The sequence below is a fragment of the Oxyura jamaicensis genome, chromosome 3, assembly GCF_011077185.1.
Source record: "Oxyura jamaicensis isolate SHBP4307 breed ruddy duck chromosome 3, BPBGC_Ojam_1.0, whole genome shotgun sequence".
Taxonomy (NCBI): Eukaryota; Metazoa; Chordata; class Aves; order Anseriformes; family Anatidae; genus Oxyura; species Oxyura jamaicensis.
Genome location: NC_048895.1, coordinates 11,128,349 through 11,148,938, shown reverse-complemented (window position 1 = coordinate 11,148,938; position 20,590 = coordinate 11,128,349). Strand labels below are relative to the sequence as shown.

The window sequence follows — 20,590 nt, the reverse complement described above, 5'->3', positions numbered from 1 at the left end:
ATCTCATGCTGCTGAAGGCATGGCACAAGATCTACGGGAGGCTGGAATCGGTGGAGGAGGGGGGGCAGAGGAGAGCCGGCAGCGTGGGGCTCTCACCCCGTGCTGTGCCCAGGTGCGGTACTGCAGGGGCTGCGCCTCTCGCCCGCCGGCTCGGGGGGGCGCGGGACACACGACCCGGGGAGGAGAGCAACGCCTTCTCCTTTACTGCCAGGCTTGGCTTTGCACCGTGTAGTCTCCCCCCCCTCGGCTGCGGGGGCCGAGACACCCGTTTCCCCTGGTTTCGGGACAGGAGGGAGTGGTGCGGAGCTGCGGCTGCGGGGCCCCGCAGCTCGGGGGCGATGCTGTCGGTGCCGCCCTGCAGCCGGGGGGGTCGGCCCAGAAACGTTTTCAGCCCGGTTGGTGGCCGTGTCTGCGGTGGCAGACGAGTAAGGCAGGGAAGAACAAAAAAACAACCCCCCGGGCGCGGGGGGCAAAAAAAAAAAAAAGCATAACTCTTTGTTAGGCGCCATGTGTGTAATTACTGGGCAATCAAAGCCGATGCTCGAATAGACAGAGGAAACATCTGATGGGCGAAGTTTTGGCCAATTAAAAGACCCAAGATCGTTCTTTTTTTTTTTTTTTTTTTTTTTTTTTTTAAGGCGAAAGTGGCTTTTCGAGACACTGGCACATCTGAACTACCCAACGAGGGGAAAGGCGCCCGCCGTGCTGCTAATTCCGCGCCGCGGCTGGGTGGCGGGCTGGGGAGAGGGGCGTGCGTGTGTCCGCCGCACCGCCCGAGCCATGTTCTGGCACTGTGCGGCTCCCGAAATGCAGGGAAGCAGTGCGATTGTGTGGGAGCTGAACTCAGCCTCCCTCTTTAACATAGGCTCGTCCTCTGCATTGCATCCGAGCTTCGGTGATTTGCTGTTCGGAGACTGCAGATTTGCATAGCCCTGCTCTTCGCAAGCATGGTTATTTTTTTTTTCCCAGCTTCTTTCATAAGGGTGCACTATTCTCTCTGAAAACATCCTCGGGTATTACTGTCAATAGGCAGACCATTGAGGTTGCCGGAGCAGCCCGGTTATTGTCTGGCGGCGTGTGCGAGCGTGTGTGTGTGTGCGACTGTGTGTGTGTGTGCGCGCCGGGAGCGATCTCTCCGAGAGGGCTCACCAGTTTGGAGATGAATGGAGGGAAGGGCAGCAGTTTGATTTTCCTCTGCTTTCCCAGAGCTGGCTGATGGAGTGGCATCCCCTGCTTCTTCCTTAGCAGCGATGTGGCATGATTGGCTACGCTGTGGATTACTGAGGATGGGGGAATGCTGGGCACTCTCGTAGCACTTGCAACTGTGGAGTATTGTTAATGAGCACCAGCCCCGGGAAAGCTGAAACTAGCGTTTGATTGAACACGGGGCTTTTCCTCTCTTCCACCTCTTTGCGAAGACTCGGGATCTCCTGGATTCTCCGCCTCTGACTATGTCTCGGATTGTTTTGGCCAGAAGAAGACCTGGAGAAAAGGATCCTCATCGTAAGCTTGCCCAAAGGGAAGCCATGGCTCGCCTGGTGCGGTGAGCTGCCGCCGGCACCGTGCGCGAGGCTGCGAGCGCGCCTCTGCCCAAACTTTGCCTCCTTCCCTGTGGCTGCTGCTCCTCCCGAGGACGCCGTGCACCGGAGGATGGGGGGGCTCCTCAGGGGCAACCCCGAGCCGGGCCCCGCCGGCGGCAGCAGCGGCAGCGCCGGGGGCCGCTTGGCCCTGCTCTGGATAGTCCCACTCACTCTCAGCGGCCTCCTTGGGGTGGCGTGGGGCGCCTCCAGTTTGGGCGCTCACCACATTCACCATTTCCATGGCAGCAGCAAACATCATTCAGTGCCTATCGCTATCTACAGGTCACCGGCTTCCTTGCGAGGCGGACACGGTGGGTTCGGGCGCCGCTCGGTTTTCCCCACACGGTGGGCTGCGCGCCGCGCCCCCCGCCCTGCACCTCCGTCCGCCCCGCAGAGCTTAGGCGAAGGGATGCGGGGGGTTGGGAACCCCCGATCCGCGTCGGGGGGCGTGGGAAGGGTGAGGGGGGGAGCTAGGGGCATCTCGCTGCTCCCAGTGCGGGGCCGGTGGGGGGGCTCGGCTGGCCTCCAGCCGGCTGGGGGCGGTCGGAGGATGCTGCCGGAGGAGTCCGCGGCCAGCACCGGGGCTTCCCCCGGGGCTCCCCCGCACCCCTACTTGTCCCCCTCGGACCCCTCCGTGTCCCCCCATCTGCAGAGCGAGCGGGTTGGAAAGCCCAGCCCAGGCGCCTCCGTCTCCTGGAGCCGCTGCCCCCCGGGGGGAGAGCCTCGGAGGTAGCAGCCCTCGTCCCCCGGTTCCCTCCTGCCCCTGTCCGGGGGCGCAGAGGCGAGCAAAGCGCCCGTGCGCCGGGCAGGGCTGTGGCAGGGCAGGGCAGGGACCCCGGCGGGGAGCAAGGGGCGGGGAGCGAGCCTGTGCGGTGCTCCATCGCTGGGGATGATCGCGCTCCTTCCGACTCATTGCCTCGGTGGGAAAGTCGATGAACTAAAAAGCAAAGGTCAGCTAATTGCACGGGGGAGCGGGAGAGAAGTCAGCACTTAATCACTGAGAAGGGGGAAATAATGCCCACCGTAGTGCTCAGGAAAGGGACAAAGATAAAAATGTTCTTAAAGTATAAATGCATTTTGCTTCAGAAATACAGTACTGTGGGACTTAGTTTCTGAAGTGACAGGAAACTGCTTCAATGCCCTTTAAACAGCACTATTACAGTTTTGTTTTTCGCATACATACTTACATGGACCTGTACATAAATACATGCAAAATAGCTATGAACATGTTCAGCGTTACCAAAAGGTGTAAAAGAAAGCTAAACACCAGACTGTGTTTTAAGGATTTAAAACCGAAGCCTCCCTTTGTCTCCAAGGGAGGAAAAAAAATAATAAAAAAATAAAGAAAAAACCTTGTTGGCTTCTGATTAGATTATATGGCTACATTCTTCTTCATTTTCTCATCTTGCCTTGCTTCATTTGCACGATCATGCAATGTCATTTACAAGATTTGCAAAGTAAAAAACAGATCTTATGCTTAACCTTTGCATCTCTGTGCAAGATGACCTAGTTGCAGGCACGAGGTAGTTAGGATTTATTGGATTTTTTTATTATTATTTTTTTTTTAGTGATTAGCAATACTAACGTTAGTGGATATGGTCGTATTGTTTACCTGAAAATTTCCAGAGTGTGTTGAATACACCTTAATGCTAAACTACTAGAAAAGGCAAAGTGGACAGAAATGACTTTTCTTAAGCATTTTGTAAATTAAGAAAGAAGTTAGATGTCTGGTGTAATGCAAAAAAAAAAAAAAAAAAAAAAAAAAAAAAAAAAAGGGAGAGAGAAATTTAGGCCATCACTCTCCACTGTAGTGTGTTCAGGCAGTGCAAGCTTGAGAATGCTGCATGTTCTGTACTGTATGTGCTTACAGGGGAAAATTAGAGATGTATGTGTGTACATATACATATATACTTCTTGTTCTTTGAATTTCTGAACATACAGGGATATCATTTAGGGGCTTGCCAGTAACTTGAGGGGAGGCTAAAAGAATAAGGGGAAAAAGCAAATGTAATCATATAAATACCAGCTACAATTCTTTAGAAAGCATTTTAAAATCACACCTTTTGCTATTTTTTTAAAAAAAACATTACCTTGGCCCCAGTCAAAGGGTAGTTGTGCAAAAAGGTAACCCTCTTGGAGGAAATGAGTCTTGCTAAAGAAAATGAAAGGTGAAGTGGTGGAGTTGACACTTAAGGACTTCATAGGGAAGCCCAGGAGCCTCTCCAGAAGTTAAGTAGCTGATTTTACAAAATGAAAAATGTTACATGTCATAAGAAGGTGTTCCAGAGTATTTTCAGAGTGTAACTTTAAAAGTCCTTGCTTTTCTTTATCAGAAGCTCTGTTATTGGATGGTGTTTTAAAACATCTAATTCATTTCATTATTAATTCTTCAGAGAGGTGCTCCCATTTGCTTCTCTAAGTCTAACAGGAGCATTTGTCTTCCTGGCTGAGCAGGGTTGGACACAGCTCCTGTGGAGCCCATCCCTACATTTCTAAGCATCAGTCAGAGAGGGCTGGGTGACGTGGGTGCTTATTCCTTACCCTGGCATCAAAGGGCAGTTCTGCAGTGTCCTTGCAGGTTTAAGCATGGTGAGAGTGAGAATTTGACTCTCAGACTTTTATCCTGCGTCAGCTGGGCTTCAGCATTAGCTCTATTCAGTTTTGCAATTTTTCCATTTTGCATTTCTTCCATTTTTCCTTTACATAAAGGCTGCAGTCTTTGTGGTGACCTCATACTTGTCTTTTTGTTACTTTGGCAGTTTTCTGTAGCATCATACCTGTTAAAAGTTGAAAAGATGGGTAGGTCAATTAGTCGATCTCCTGAAAGCATTGCACTCTAATATTGTGAGTCAGTGGTGTCGAAGGAAGGAGAAAAAAAGACTTTTCCCATCCATTCAATAAATGTCACTACAGTCCTCAGACATCCACACCTTCCTCCTCTAACCCTGGCACCAGCTAGCCCTACCACCCCCATCCTCTCAGTTTTGCTTTGATTTTTTATTCTTTCAGTTTTCCTTCAGCCAGCCCATTTCCAGCTAATAGTATAAGCAAAGCCAATAGCCCAGCATGGTTGGATTCTTGCCACTTCTTTCAACAAACCAAACCACAGTCTTGCTGCTAACACTTTCTTCAGGTAATTTTACTTGGATTTTGCTTAGTAGTATGATCTCATGTGGTTTAAGCTGTCAGTATTGTGCCTCACAGAGACATAAACAGAATTCCAACCAAGCAATTAGTTTGCCTTATTAAAACAAAACAAACAAAAAAAGGTAGATCAGCACAGAGTTTTTTAACGTATTAAAATTAAACATCTTTCAAGCTTGACCAAATTATTATGTTTATTTTTTTTTTTACTTAGCTTTCTGACTCACATTAAACTTGGAAAGGTGGCACACATGGCTGAAGGAATCGAGAGTTTAACCACAGGAAGAAATAAGAAAGTAACTTTCTGGGTCATGACGTCAGCAACATAAAGAGAAATGCAGAGAAGTAAGAGAATAATGTTCACAAGTGTAAGTCCTGAGCTTCTCAGTGCTTACCAGTGGTCTCTGCAGTGTGGGCGGCATTTGGTGACTTGTGTTCATGTCTCCTTGCTCCATTTGAGAGGAAGGCTGTTGCTTTTTATATAGCTGTATCTACCGTGCAAACTTTTTATTTTGTTTTTATTTTTGTGAGTAGGTAGAGTGGCTCATGCTGCAGTGTCACTAGACTGCAAAAACATGGACTGTGCATATAAAAGTCCACATAAAAGGAAAGTCATTGCAGCTTTCAAAGTAACTTTAAATGAAGAAAAGCAGTTTCTCTGAGAATCCACCAATATGATAGTGTGGCGTGAATATTACACGTTAAATGAGTAAAAAGTTGGAAGCATAGCCTTATGGATGGCTGTCACCATCCTCATTCACTCCTTCCTTCATGCAAAAACCTCTTTGTTCTCTACTGTACTGGGCCTTTTATTGTCCCCCAACTTTTCATTCAGTTACTGAATGACAGGTAGCGTATGGCTGTTTATTCTGGCTATTTCTTCTCTCTCTGCTCTGAGGTTCTTGTGCAGGTGTTTTTTTCTGAGAAATGAAAGTCGTCTGTTGTTGTTGTTGTTGTTGTTGTTGTTTGTTGTTGTTTTTTCCAAATCTGCCAGAGCAGTACCCACGAGGTGACTAATGAAATTTGCATGTTGGTATGTACATGTGCTTGGAAAGAAAATGCAAAAATGGGGATGGAACGGGATCTTTGTGCTCACAAGCAGAACAAATAATGCTGAGCATTATGTGTAGGGGTGGTTCATCTAAGGACCTGAGTTAGCATGAGGCCAGAGTGTATCCGGCTGGTTGAGGTTTAAGACCAAGTTATAGGCAAATGGTTTAGGAAGAACGGAGGGTGTCTGAAGTGGAATGAATAGGGTACTGGCGGCAGTTGTTAAGAAAGTGGGAGTTTGGGACTGGGAGGTGCTAGCGTCCTTTGTGGTGCAAAAAAATAGAGGGATTTAAGCTGTCAAGCAGATTGAGTGAAAAAATATTTTAGCAACAAAGTTCCCGAGCAGGAAGAAGAGTTTGAGAGTATGTGGAAAATGAGGTCATAGAGGAAAAAAAAAAAAGTTAGCAGTGGAGTTTCAGAGATAACAGCTGATGTCGATCAGAGGGATTGTGTGTTACCATAACACATTCCCTCCCCCAGTCTTTCTTACCTAGAACCTGATGTAGGAGCACAGGCATACACGCAGACCTCACACTTCTTTCTAAACTAAGCCTGCTTCCTCCAGTCTCTGCTTTGCCACTGTGGCGGAGGTTCACGTGCACTGGATGCATCCAAATTATGTCCATTTAGAGAAACTTCTTTAACAGAGTCCTAACAAGCTTGCCCTTATCAGCGTGGGCTGGATCAGGCAGCCTTTGTTCAGTGAAGATGCCAATTGAACTCCCCAGGAGCTTTCACTAAGTAAGAATAGCAACACTGCAGTAAAATCATTTATGCTAACATAATGAAGAATATAATGAAAACAACTTTGAAAAATGTGTATGTGAAGTATCTGTGTTAAAAACAAAAACATAACAAAACAGAAAAAAAAAAACTGTAAAGAAAAACTTATTGGTGTAGGTAAAGTGTTTTATGGCCTTTTACTTTCTATTTTTCATGTACTGGAATTGCTATTTCTGAGTATAATGATAATAAAATAAATATTTTAAGATTAGTTTAAATGAAACGACATTTCTCATTTAGAATGCACTTATTTTGTGGCAGAAAAGGGTTATATTTTGATTAAAACATCAAATGTAAATGTTTCCAGATGTTCAAACATTGTTACACAACATGATATTAGAGGTAGAAGTGAAAAAGTCTAATTGTCTTGTCTCAATTGCTTTGTTTTGAGATCTTTTTCTTAATGTTTTTTATAATCTGTTTGTATATAACAGTCTTCTTATTTTATATCTTCTTTTCATTCACCAGTTTCCAAATAGCTACTAGTTCTTCTGTTATGAGCACACATATAACAGGCATTTCCACTTTAAGGCTGTAAAGCATAGCAGCTTCCTCCAGGTCTATATTATACAGATTTTATATCAAAATTTCCAATATGCTCCATAAGTTATTATCCACATCAACTGCCAAAGTATTAGCATCAATTGGAATAAAATGAATAACAAAGCAATTTCAGTCAGCATAGTGGTTAATTGGCTGTGCAGTTAGATATGCAAATTAGGAAGTGTGGTTTCTATATTATTATTTCTGTCAATATGGCTTCTCAAAGAGGCCTCAGCAGTATTGTGGACAGTCTGGAGTACTATAATCAAAAGTGGAATGTTGCTCATGGATTTCTGATAAGCATCTTTATACAAGCCCTACTGCCTTAGTACTTGCAGAGCTATTGATTGACTGGGGTGCTTTTACAAAACCTAAATAAATAACAACACTGTTGTCACTTATCAGTAATAACACTTTTGCTTCAGCCTGTGGTAACCATGTTTTTCTAGATTTAAAGCATGTTTCATTGTCTTTTAATCAAATACTGTTTGAAATAAGTTATCAGAAGAAATTAATTTAGCATTCAATACAGTGTACTTCCCGCTGCTTCTAATTTTCAAAGATGGATTTTTACTGATAGCAAGGGGTTGTCTTGGCTTTAAGGGAAATTTCTGTCTCTTCATTTTAATCCAGGGAAAACTCTCTAGACTAAACTCTGATATTAGACTCTTATGCCTAACGTGAGTAAGGGCAAACAATTCTATAGTCCTAATATTTTCTCAGTTTTCTCACGCAGATGGTCATTACATAGGATGACATGCTTGATCATTTTATTTTCTGTATGTAATATAGGTTATTCTACTGGAGTTAATTTTTTGTCTTTTCCTTGGTCAAAGCTTGCAATAGTTCTTAACCTCTTCAAGTAATCAAGATGACATTACTGACCTCTTTCTTGTCTTTCCCCAGTATCAGTTCATTTATCTCTCTGTTATTAAGTTTGATGTCCTCAGGTCTGCCACAGTATCTGTAGCAATTTTTTTCTAAGCTAACAACTTCCATTCTAGTTTGTAAATACAGTGTAGGCAGAGCTGATAGATCTTGCTGTGATAATAAGTTGACTTGTGAATGTAGCTGTGATTATAAGTGGAATGGAACAATCTGATTTGATGAAAGAAAATGTATTATAAATAACAACGCTGCTCTATAAAGTTAAAAGTAACTAACATAAAGAAGAGAGGCCATGTATTTATCATCATTTACACTTTTTCTTTGTTTCATAATAGCAATATGGATGGCCCAAAGTAATTTTTCTCACTCTTTCTCATAACTTTGTATGCATCTGTGTGCAAGCATATGCATGCACACGTAGATATATCACAGGCATTTCCTCATCATGAAAAAATGCTCCATAGTGGTAAGTTGAATAAAAATTAAATTTCACTAACAGTTGAAAATATTGAAAAATGTTCAGTAACAATAGTCATTAACCATAGACGTAATTGGTCAGCATAATATAATTAATTATTCTCTTCCCCACTAGTTGACAGAAAAAAATACCTAGTGAAAATAAACCGGGAAAGGAAGAGGAGAGAAGTAATGTTGCTGCATGTCCCTCTGCAGATCTGGGATAAACTGGTGGGGAAGATGTCATGCTTAGGAGCAGTCACTGTCCCTGCTATGGACCCATCATCAGTGAATCACAATAGAAAACAGCAGTTGTGAATTTTCAGAAGCACAAAATAAGTTTTGCAAGCACTAAACCAGCTAAAAAAAAAATAATAAAAAAAAAATAGCCCTATTGAAGGGTGTGACTGACTTGTGCAGTCTAGGTAGAATAAGAAAAATGTACTGATATAATAGATACATGGCATCCGTGATCCTGAATCTTGGAAGACAAGCTGAGGCAGGGTTTGCCTCTGAGGAATAAACATAGTCTATTATTTGAACATATTTGAACTGTAAATGGCACAATGACACATCTTGCTTTTAAATACATAGTTAGGTATTTTCCTTAATAGCTTGCTACAGAAACATGGAGAGCTGGAGGGCTCAGAATTAAAAGATTTGCCCAGATCATTCTGCTATTTTGGGGTCTTAGTGGGGGATGCACTTAGACACCTACACAGAAATGACAAAAGTGTTAATTCTTTCCTTAGTTATCTTTTACTACAGCTGTAACTGGGGAAAAAAAAAGGCCAACATGCTTCTAAAGTAAGTTGACTATGTTCTAAATATATTATTTTATCTCTACGTATCTGCAGCTGACTTAGGTCTTCTCTGGGCATTGCTTATTTTATTCCTTCAACTCATCTACAATTCTAAAATAAATATGAGCAGAGAATGGCAAGACTTACCAGAGAAACCTTGTCTACTATGAAGAGGAGTCAGGTGTAGTCATAGAATTATAGAATCATAGATTGGGTTGATTTGGAAAGGACCAAGAGATCATCTAGTTCCAAACTACCTTCCACTAGACCAGGTTGCTCAAAGACCAATTCATCCTAGACTTGAGCATCTCCAGGGATGGGGCACCTGCAACTTTCTCTGGGCAACCTGTTCCAGTACCTCACCACTCTCACAATATATAATTTCTTCTTTATATCTAATCTAAATCTAGCTTCTTTTAGTTTAAAGTCATTACTTCTCATCCTATCACTGCACTCCCTGACAATGAGTCCCATTACAGCTTTCTTGTAGACCCCCTTTAGGTACTGGAAGGCCCCTATAAGGTCTCCCCAAAACCTTCTCTTCTCCAGGCTAAACAACCCCAACTCCCTCACCCTCTCTTCATAGCAGAGGTGCTCCAGCCCAATGATCATCCTTGTGGCCCTCCTCTGGACTTGCTCTAAGAAGTGCATGTCCTTCTTGTGCTGCGGGCACCAGAACTGTATGCAGTATTCCAGGTGGGGTCTCATGAGAGTGGAGTAGAGAGGGACAATCACCACCCAAGTCCTTCTCCTCAGAGCTGCTATCAATCCATTCTTCACCCTGCCTGTATTTGTACTTGGGATTGCACTGACCCAGGTGCAGGACCTTGCACTTGGCCTTGTTGAACTTCATGGGGTTCACACAGGCCTATCAAGGTCCATCTGGATGACATCCTTTCCCTCCAGCATGTCAACTGCACCATGCAGCTTGGTGCCATTAGCAAACCTGCTGAGATCCCACTGTTCATGTCAACAACAAAGGTGTTAAACACTGCTGGTACCGATACTGACGCCTGAGGAACTCCACTTGTCATTGGTCTCCACTTGGACATTGAGTCATTGACTGCAGTTCTTTGAGTGTGTCCATCTGGCCAATTCCTTACCCACTGAGTGGTCCATCCATCAAATCCATGTCTCTCCAATTTAGAGACAAGGATAACATAGGGGACAATGTCAAATGCTTTGCACAAGTCTTGGTAGATGATGTCTGTTGCTCTTCACCTGTCCACCAATGCTGTAAACCCCTCATAGAAGGCCACCAGATTTGTTGGCTGTCACCAATCAGTAGTCTTAACCCATGTTTCTATTGCTCAATCACTGGAGTTGACTGACTTTCTCAGTCAGAGCAGCTATAGAGAGTGCTAGGAAGTAAGCGGAAAGGAGATGGGAAGAAACATTTGTGGGCTGCTCCTCACTGTCCAGTGGAGAGATATGAAGGAATTAAGGGCTAGAGAAGATACTGTTTCTTCTTGTTGGCCTGGGCCTGATTTGTTCTTATTGAGGTCAAGCATAGAATTTCCTCTGTGTAACCTGATCTATTGTGCCTCAGTCTGATCTGATGTCCCTCATGCACATTGTACTTCTGGTGTGATTGCTCTCCACCAAAGCAATTTTTTTTATTATTTTATTTATTTATTTATTTAATTAATCTATTAACAAAATAGTGAAGATAATTATGCAAACTCATGAGTTTTTAAAATTGGTTTAATGGTGCTAGTGGTTGTTTTCACTATATTTCACATGACAAGAATTATAAGGGAACTTTCGGTGAAAATAGTGAATTGCCACATTTATGGAAAACATATGAGCATGAATTGAGTCATGCTGTTATTTTGGGTTTGGATACTCAGTGTCCACAGAGAGGGGTTTAGGAGTGCTGACAAAACAACAGGTGTGAGATTAGCCACTTTGTGTCTAAATGGATATGTCCTAAAATCCCAGTGTTGGTGAGAACACACTGGATCTCCTGTCCAGGGCCAATCCCATGCTTTTTTTCAGGCTGGTTTGTGCTTACAGTTTGCCTTGTTGTGGATTTTATGTCTACCAGCCCTGGCATCCAGAGCTTCTCTCAAATAGTACTGTGGATAATTCTACATAATTAGAAATGCTGTGAATCTTGATCTTCCAAAATAAACTCTTATAGAAAATGAGGTTAAATAAAACATTATTTGGGCAAAGATACTGGGAGAGAAATCTGCATTATTTTATTTTTTGGATTTTTTTCCAAGCAATTTTCTTATTGCTTGGAAATTTCACTTAATATTACATTTAAGGAGTATTAATTGTCACATCATGCCCCATCAATTAGAATACATTTTTCAAGTAATGTGGTTGAGAAACATGTGCAACATGCTTTTGTAATAAATTGTTGGGTAGAAAGTTTTATGTATGAGGGTATATAGGTCAAACTTTCATTTCAGCTGTGCTGCCTTTTTCTAATAGAAAACCAGTCTTTTACCTAGGATTGAAGCCAGAACCTCTTTTTTTTTTTTTTTTTTTTTTTTTTTTTAATGGTAATTTTAAACTTTTGGAGAAATCTCCTCACATTAGCTCATAAAGTTTGCTTTTCATCACTCAGCACAATTTGACAGCTTTAGCTGATGCCTGAAATGTATATAGTAAAATCTACTGTATTTTATTTAGAGGGAAAAGTTAGTGAAGAAAGAACAGTAACAACATTATTTTGCAGCAACAACAAATATTTTGAGGTGAGATGTTTGAATTTCTTTTTGTGAAAGGCATTGTAAAACAATGCAATTAGGTGAGTTGCTGGTTCATTGAGAAGAACTGTGGCCCATAAATATCTAACATGGACACTTAAAGCTCAGTTTGCAGTTGGTTATTATTTTATGAGTTGTATGATCAGCTAAATGAAAATTCACATTGGACGTAAATATCCAAAACCTGAAAAACAAACAAACAAAAAAACACACTTAAAGATCCTGACATCTGCAGAGGTGAGTAATTAAATGAGGAAAAAACATGATGAATCTGTTAGATAACTATAAAGGTAGTTATTTTAGTTATGGAAGCAGTTATTAACACTGACAAAAATTGTAAGTGACTCAAAGACTGCTCAGATCCTAGTTACTCAGTGTATTTGTAGGAAAAAGTTCACCTGTCAGAGGGCTTATGCCTTAGATTTAGAGAAGATGGGTTTAAGTGTAATCAATGTCTCATATGTTTTTTGCTGGCCCTTGAACTAGGGACAAATGTCACTTTATTTCATAAAAAGTCACTGCTGCAGAAATGGGAAAGGCTCGTCCCCAGCTGGTCATAGCAAGTATGGTCTGAATAAATACGTCAAGATTTTGCAAATATTTTCTGTTTGTTTGTTTCAAGTCTTTAACTTGATCTCTGCTCATTACTTGATAGTCTGTCACCTCTTTTTCTCTTTTTTTTTTTTCCCATTTTCCAAATTATTTGAATTGTAAGAAATACTGAAAAGAGAATTACACGTAATATACAAACAAATTTACATATGCAAACACTGTATGACGTTAATTTTGTCTTCTGTAGGGGTCAGTTAATTGTCAAAATACCATTTAGAAAAAGGAAAAATTGGGGGGGGGGGAAGAGCAGTCATTATTTCTAAATGATACTTTTGTATAAATTTCATATATAAACAGTTCAGTGTTCCTGAAATAACCCTGTTCTTAACTGTAATATCAAAAGTGGCTACATTAGCCTTAGTCCTGCATGAGTGCCTATATCTCTATGATGCTACACTACATTTTGGCAATAGGCTTGTCTGGAATAGTTATTCCTGTTTTTCAGAGAGGAACTAAGGCACAGTAAATCAGCTTCTCGTTTGTGTTCCTTCCTGAATGATTCAAATGATTCAAGCAATGGTTAGACTGGCCATCTGAAAATTCCCTGTGTGTCTGTTGTGTTCTTGCCCGTGATATGAGAGACTTATCTGGGGCACAGCCAGAGTGTGTAACACTCTGTTGTCAATTGGCATAGCTTAAAGCAGACTCCATGCTGGCTTAGCGTATGCCATGACTCACTCATCCCTCCATAAGCAATTCATTGGCTGATGCTTTTCCCACAGCTGTGTGTCAAACAAGAACTTAGTGCAGCAGAGGTTAAGGACGGTCTGCTTCAACCCTTGCTTGTGCTTGTTAACGAATAGCCATCTAGGAGTCTGAAGCTTTATCTACCCAAACGTGACAAGCCTCTAATCATAAATCACAGAATAGCCTGAAAAGGCTACTTGGGAAAAGGAATTAAACAAAGACTGATAGAGCTCCACATTGTTGTTACTTTCTGTTGTATTGTGCTAATACTAAGACACAGCACATTAAAAAAAATGTGCTAGTTACTGAACAAATACTTTTCTTCCTTCCATCACTGTATAGGTAATTTTGGTTTGTTTGTTTTTGTTTTACATGGAATACTTTCTCAGTTTTTTGGTTTTATTTTTATAGAACTACTGTAATTATTTGAGATATAGAAAAGACATACAATACTGATCTTTGTATATTCTAGTGCACTAAGCTTAGAGCTCCCATGCCTTTATAGACAAGACTTTCCTGTCTTTTGGTGTAAGTCAAAGCTTTCCAAACTCTTTATCAGTGCTTACATTTTGAGGTCCATATGTGGAGCAGTTCCCTTAAATATTGTTCTCTGCTTGTCTTGTAATCCCAATTGCTGATGCTATCTGATGTCTATTAAGTGAGAAAAGCAGTCATGATACATTGAATTTAGATTTAAACTGGTGAATTCACATCATGTCATTTTGTTTTACAGATATTCTTTACCATTTCCTCTACATAGAATTGCTCTGGATGTTTGAATGTTGGAGTCAGTAGGCTAGGTATTTTCTCTCTATTCCATAAGTGAATGTAGAGTGAAGATTTCCTTCATTGAAGGCATATCTAGCTTTGTTTGAAAGGATTAGTTGTTGCCCTATACTACTTTAGGACTGTTAAGATAATTAGCAGTTTATCAGCGTGATTTCACAGGCCATGGTTTGTGAGAATCACTGGGACAGTACTTTCTAGCTTGCAGTGAGTCTGTGTGATTTATTGTGTGTAATACCAACAGAGTCAACAGTCACTGAGGGAAGGTCAGCATTACCTTTCTATCATATATACATATATATTTATTTAAATATAAATATGTATAGTTAAATAATGCTTCATTATTTTTGTCCTTTTTTTTTTTTTTCTTAGTGGATGCTATAATTTTAATATAATTTGTTTGTTTAGACTGTATGTTGTTTAGAAATTTCAGTCACAGGTTGTGTGCCCATTGTGCTAAGCAGATGGATTGCATAGAAAAAGACAAGAAAGCTGAGGAAATAATCACTCTCTGCTGCTGACAGTACTCCCCAGGGTAGATTTCAAAATAGCTCAAGAGCTGTGTAAAATTAATAAGCTGTTCCTCATGTACCGAAATCCTTTTTCATATTGCATTGGCAGGAGGGATCTCTAGAGAGAGGAGGGTCTTCAAATAAGATATGCCAGAGGATGGGGTTGAAGACTGTGCCTGAAAGTCCAGATTTTACTGAGTCCAGTGGATGATAAGTGCACTCTAACAACATGCATAAAAGCAGTGTGTCTGGAATTTGTCCACTACAAGCTCTGTGCATCAGTGAAGTCCATATAATCCCTCAGAACAAGGTTTATTAGGCATAAAATTTGAATCAGTGTCCTTTTGTTTCTTTAACATCTGTATAATTTTATTCAATGATAGCAAAAAGAGATGAGAAATCAGGGAACAGTACTCTTACCTGATAGAGACTTGCTGTTGATGAGGTATTTTAGCAGCTTTCTTGAGGTAGTAGGTCAATTTATATTCTATGATGTGGAGGCGTGTTCCCTTGGACTCCAGATTTGCAGAGTGGAATGAAGTGTTAGATTTTGTTATGGCATTCTAAAAGTGTTATTTTTTTCCATACAGTATATGTTCAGTGCATATATGCAGTAGAGAAACTAAAAATAAAGATGTAACACTGAATTGTAATTAGAAGGAAAAAAAATCATTACCCTGTCATGGAGAAAACTCTGAAATAATAAATATCACTGGCACATTTTACTGCTATCATAAATATTTATTCAGCACATGTCCATAGGCTCAATTTATTCCATCATATTCACTTAAATGTGCTTTTGAAATGGCCCTTCTGCACATGTAAATTTCATCAAATTTTAGATTCCTTGATTAATTGTACAGACATTTTTTGCTGTGTGGCACATTCTGTCATGTGTCTAATCCAATTTTGAAATAGAGGTATTCTTAGATCTTCTTATAGCAAAGCTATTCTTCTTGCTACAGATACACCTCCTTTGCTTATTTTCTTATGGAATGGATTAAGAATTAATAGTGATGTATTTCCTAATAAACACAGCTATAGGATAGGTTCTTCCATTATGTTAGAAACACCTTTATTATGTGTTCATCAGAACCCATTAAGTATTCTTGGGCAGTCATTTAGTAATATATAAGATGTTTCTTGTCTTCAATTTCAGCAGAGACATCAATCCAAATGTTCTGGGCTATATTGCATAATTGTCAAGGAGTTAAATATGTGCTATGAAGGTACAGTACTTAAACTTTACTGGTGTATGTCTAATGTTTATAGATAACCCTTTTAAAGAAGTCAGGATGTATTGCCATGTTGAGCCATTCTATCTTAATTCTCAATCAGTGTTGCATTGCCTCTGTGTTTTCTTTTGCAGTCAGACTGGCAAAGACCCTGTAGAACATTTACCTTGCAGTCTTGAGATTTTAATTATCTGCTCAAGTGTATTAAATTCTGGTAAAACTGATTACAGTTTCTCAGTAAGCTGATGCCTTAGCAATAGTATCCTAGGAAATGGAAACCAAGTTTCTAGCAGATTTGAAAGGAGAGCCAGTTACCTGCTTTTCCTTTGGTTTTCAGGTAGTGTTTTTAGTACTAGCACTCAGTGTTGCTGATTCAAAGTTCTGTATTTTGTTCAGTGAACTTGCTTTAGTTTTAATCTGTGTATACACAAACTGTTATCATGATAAATACAGATTCTTTCATATTTTCATTGATGAATTTAAAATGATTTATTTGATCTGTAATGTTTATCGCAAGAGTAAAAGTATGCATACAAATGTGGTATATAAATGCAGGTGCTGTCCATCTTTATCTGGATCACCAACATCCAGAGCTCTCAGTCCAATGGATTATGTGAATGCAAAACAATCAAAGCAATAGTAACAAATTCTAGGATGAAAATGAGACACAGCTAGGGCTGTGAGCAAGCTCATGTAAGTTGAATGTACTTAATCATGTATTGTAATATTAAACACCATGCAGAAGAAAAACTTCTGGTCTCCTTGGGAGATAATATTCACAAGAAAATTCTCTCTGACAGGATTACCCAGATAATCCATGAATCATTTTCTTATTTTCAGAGTAACTTCAACATTGAATGATGTTTCCATATACTGTGTATAAAGAAGCGGCCGAGTGATCACATACCTAACTCATCATGCTCTCAGCTGTGGCTTTCAGGAAACAGATTTTTGTTTGTTTGGTTGGTTTGGTTTGGTTTTTGTTAGGCTGTGGACACAACTGTGAGGTGTGTCTATGTCATAGATGCAGAAGGATACTGTCAACTAAGGTCTAGTATCAGGAGCCAGGAACATCTAGGTCTGATCCTCTGCTAGTAGTGATGATTGGAGGCTGTATTTTGCAGTCTTTTATGGACATACTTTTCAGAGAAATTGCCAATTCAACTTGATACCTAAATTGCTTTTTAAAGCATTTGTGCTGGCAGATTTGTTGAAGACACAGGATTCTCCAAATGTCTCTGAAAGTTATCTAATCACAGGTGTGATTGAACCACTGGATAAAATATGGTCTTCGTTGTCACAGACTCTGAAGCTAGGAGAACAATTACTGGTGTGTCAGTGAGCTAATGTTCTGCTATCAGCTTGACCAGGATCCCCCACTGGGAGCTACAGTGGGAAGCTAACGTGTCACACATGATGTGGACATTCCTTTTTAATTTAAGAAAGTAGGCAAAAAGTCTTCACTGCAGCTTAACTGCTGCTTATTTTATGTTCTCGTGAAGCAGCAATATAGCAGTACAATCTTTAGTGAATAAAAATTATGTAAGCAAAGTTAAGTACTGTTGCCAAGAAAGTTAAATGAATTACCCATGAAGTGAAAAGTACATATCCTGAAATCTTATCCAGGTATTTTAGCAATTTAACAGATATCATTTTATATGCTAGGTATTCTTAAACGCTTTATTAAATTGAGAACTCTCTATATAAGCGTTAATTTCATTAAGAGTTCTTATAACAGAAAATATTTGACAGGCCACTTTTGCTTTCAGAATTAACCATCCCCTTCTTCCCCCATTGGTTAGTAAAATAACAAAATGCTGGTTTTGAACTTGGCATGATGGTGATAGTAGCTGGCATTTACCTGTCCCATATACTAGTTCATGTATGTGAAACAAAATGATTATATGTACAGTTTTTGGCCATTTACTCAGTTTCTAGCAGGGAAAATTACTTTAGATGGAAAACAGTTATATATTGATTTTTTTTTAACAAAACTTCTGTATTGAGAGAAGAAAGTAATGATTCCCTTCCCACAAAAATATGCTTTTCTTAAAACATAGCAACAAAAAACAAGAACATACACACACACACATACATAAGGGTCAAATCAATCTCTTTCAGGAATGGTCAATATGCTGAGAAGGAAGTCCTAAAGGAAAGCAGAGACTGCAGGAGAGACTGAAATTCTTTATTCATGGTGTTGTCTGAACATACCAGACACATCAGTTTCTTCACCAAAAGTATTATCCCTTTACTAAGAGAGTTGCCTGATTGTGTGTTTTCAGCTTTTTTTCAGTTGTCTTCAACTATGATTTTTGGCAATGTACAGGATTCAAGATGACAGGTATTTGAGGTGTTAGCCTCATGTTAGACTATATTACTCTATATTTCCCTGTGTTTAGAATCTGTCTTCTTAACTGCCAATGTATACAAAAGTGTGATTTTAGGTGTCTGTAAGTTTCATGTAATCAGGTGAGAGTTTTTATATAATTTAATTACTGGCACAACCGATGTTAGGCACAAGACTGGGAACAGAGATCTGTGGTTCACCCTCTGTGGCACCTCTGGGAAGTTAATTATATTATCAGTCATCCTGGTTGGTAAATTAAGAATTCCTATCTGCCTCATGTAGGGCTGTTAACAGTCTTGAGTGTTTGTGAATGCATGAGGAAGGCATAATATCCTGTGATTGCTATTTAAAAAGGGATTTACATATATTGCTCTTAGGTTAGGCACTTGCAAGATTCTGTCATCTTCTGCTTTAAAATATTGCTAAGCTGAAGGGTCAGTGTAAGTGTTAGGCTATTTTTATTTCAGAGGTTTTAATATCTCGTTCAACTGTATGGCAAGAATCTCTCATTCCCGGTTGCAAAAAGCTTTGTTTTTTGTCTAACAGTAGAAGGCTGCAGAATGCAGCAAAATGTGAATCTGGTTAGTCATGTTTGATCTCCCATCATCCAGGCATCTATGGGAATGATGCTGTAACTGCTGTGTTCATAAAATCCTCATTGATATAACAGAGAACTGTGAGACATACACTGAATTTAGATCCAGGTGTCCTATGGCTGAATTAACTAGAATCTGTAATTAACTGTAAATCTGTACAGGAAGGGTACAGAGCAATAATGACAAATAATCGCTATTTCCAGAATGGATTTTTTTTTATTAATAATTTCTTATGCACTAGTAGCACATGTGCTACCATTGCCTATGTACATACCTTGTGTGAAAGATCTTTTCATCCTTGCTTCTTTAGCTATGGAGATTGTGAAGTGTCTGTATAGTCTAAAATTCTTTCTGACCTTCTTCTATTCACAATCAAATTCTGTAATCAATACCCTGTCACAGGTATTTAACACAATTCCATAGTTGCTCTTTGCATAACAGTATCATAGTTCTGACATTCATTTAACAGAAGAAACATGAATGTGTCGCCGGTATATGTTGTGCAAGGTTCTTTTCCATGCTAGGGTCAGAAAAAATAATTTGTCCACAGCAGATAGCATAGAAAGCACTGTTTTCAGGTCCTATAATCAAGACAAATACAACTGCCTGTTGCCATGCACCATATATTTTCTGCATTATAGTAATGGATGCAATGCTGCCACCTGCTATGTCAGGACTTCCAGCTAATTGGAATAAGTTATGTGTGTTCAAGTTACTCTTACGGTCTATAAAAGGCTTCTTTGTCCTAAACTAGATGATAATTTTTGATGGATTTCCTTATGGTAGCAGATACTGCGGTATTTTGATGAGAACCATTGCTTATCACAAACACAGGTGTTTTCTGCACATATTAAGACTTTGGAGATGATTTCTGCTACTGAGTTTACGCTAAGGCTGCCATTTAGTGTAGGTGATATGACCTAGATACAGGTGTAGTAAATCCTGAAAGGTGTCTGAAGAGACATGGTTAAGGCTGTATCATCCGTTCATAGCTACTGGATGAAAAACTGCTGTGTGCCCTAGTGCTTCAGCATAGGATCTGTAGTAATTTCATCAGAAGTAGTTACATCCTTCTGTTGCTGTTAGAGTGGTTCAGGCTGTATGAATCAGAAGAGAGATAGCCACAAACCTAAATAAGTACTCCTGAGAATATGAGAGCTGCTTTGTGTGGTGTGGTCTGCTGGATCAGCTGGGATCAGGAGATCCACTGCACTCACAGATTCATGCAGCCAGGTGGAAATTGTCCCGAGGGTCTTACAAAATGGCCTTGTTCCTGTGTTGCTTCTCAATTTCTCTGATTTTTGTTTTTATTTTTTCCCCTCTGGGGTTGCCATCTTGTCTTACAATATAACCATGACTTCAGAAATCAAAAATGTTGTACTTTGTAGGTGAAGTTACTTTTTTTTTTTTTTTTTTTTTTTTTAATTTGTAATAGAAATCTAACTGGAATTGGTAGCCTGATGGTTGCAATCTATGTCCGCCCTCATTTAATAAGAATAGGATCTTTATGGCTACCAGAGTGGTGTGTACAACTTTTAAAGTAAATTTCCCAATTTCCACATATCATGTGACTAACTACTTTTAGAATATAACAGACTCTTGGATTTTAATCATTCCCTGATACCCAGTGTTGCAGATTTGGCGTGACAGAATAACAAACGGGGTTAACTTTTATAATCACTATTATCACTATTTCTTAAAGCTATAATATGCTTTAACTTTTTTTTTTAGCCTTGTGGTAGTCAGGCAGTTGGACTAGATAATCTTTGAAGGTCCCTTCCAACTGAACCATTCTATTCTATTCTATTCTATTCTATTCTATTCTATTCTATTCTATTCTATTCT

The 20,590-nt window shown here is 40.0% G+C and overlaps 1 protein-coding gene across 36 annotated transcripts in view; it reads left to right on the top strand.

Annotated features, from left to right (window-relative positions):
* NRXN1 (neurexin 1) overlaps nt 1-20,590 on the top strand; it is a 712,085-nt gene that overhangs the window by 424,173 nt on the left and 267,322 nt on the right. For 2 of the 36 annotated variants that reach the window (XM_035320207.1, XM_035320206.1), the window contains exon 1: nt 797-1,891. The exons of 31 other annotated variants lie outside the window; for them this stretch is intronic. In XM_035320207.1, the coding sequence (XP_035176098.1) occupies nt 1,651-1,891 (241 nt within the window). In that variant the 5' untranslated portion in view covers nt 797-1,650. Of the gene's footprint in view, nt 1-796; nt 1,892-2,454; nt 2,531-20,590 lie in introns of those variants that run through there. 3 more of the 36 variants (XM_035320209.1, XM_035320208.1, XM_035320210.1) reach the window with 2 other exon arrangements.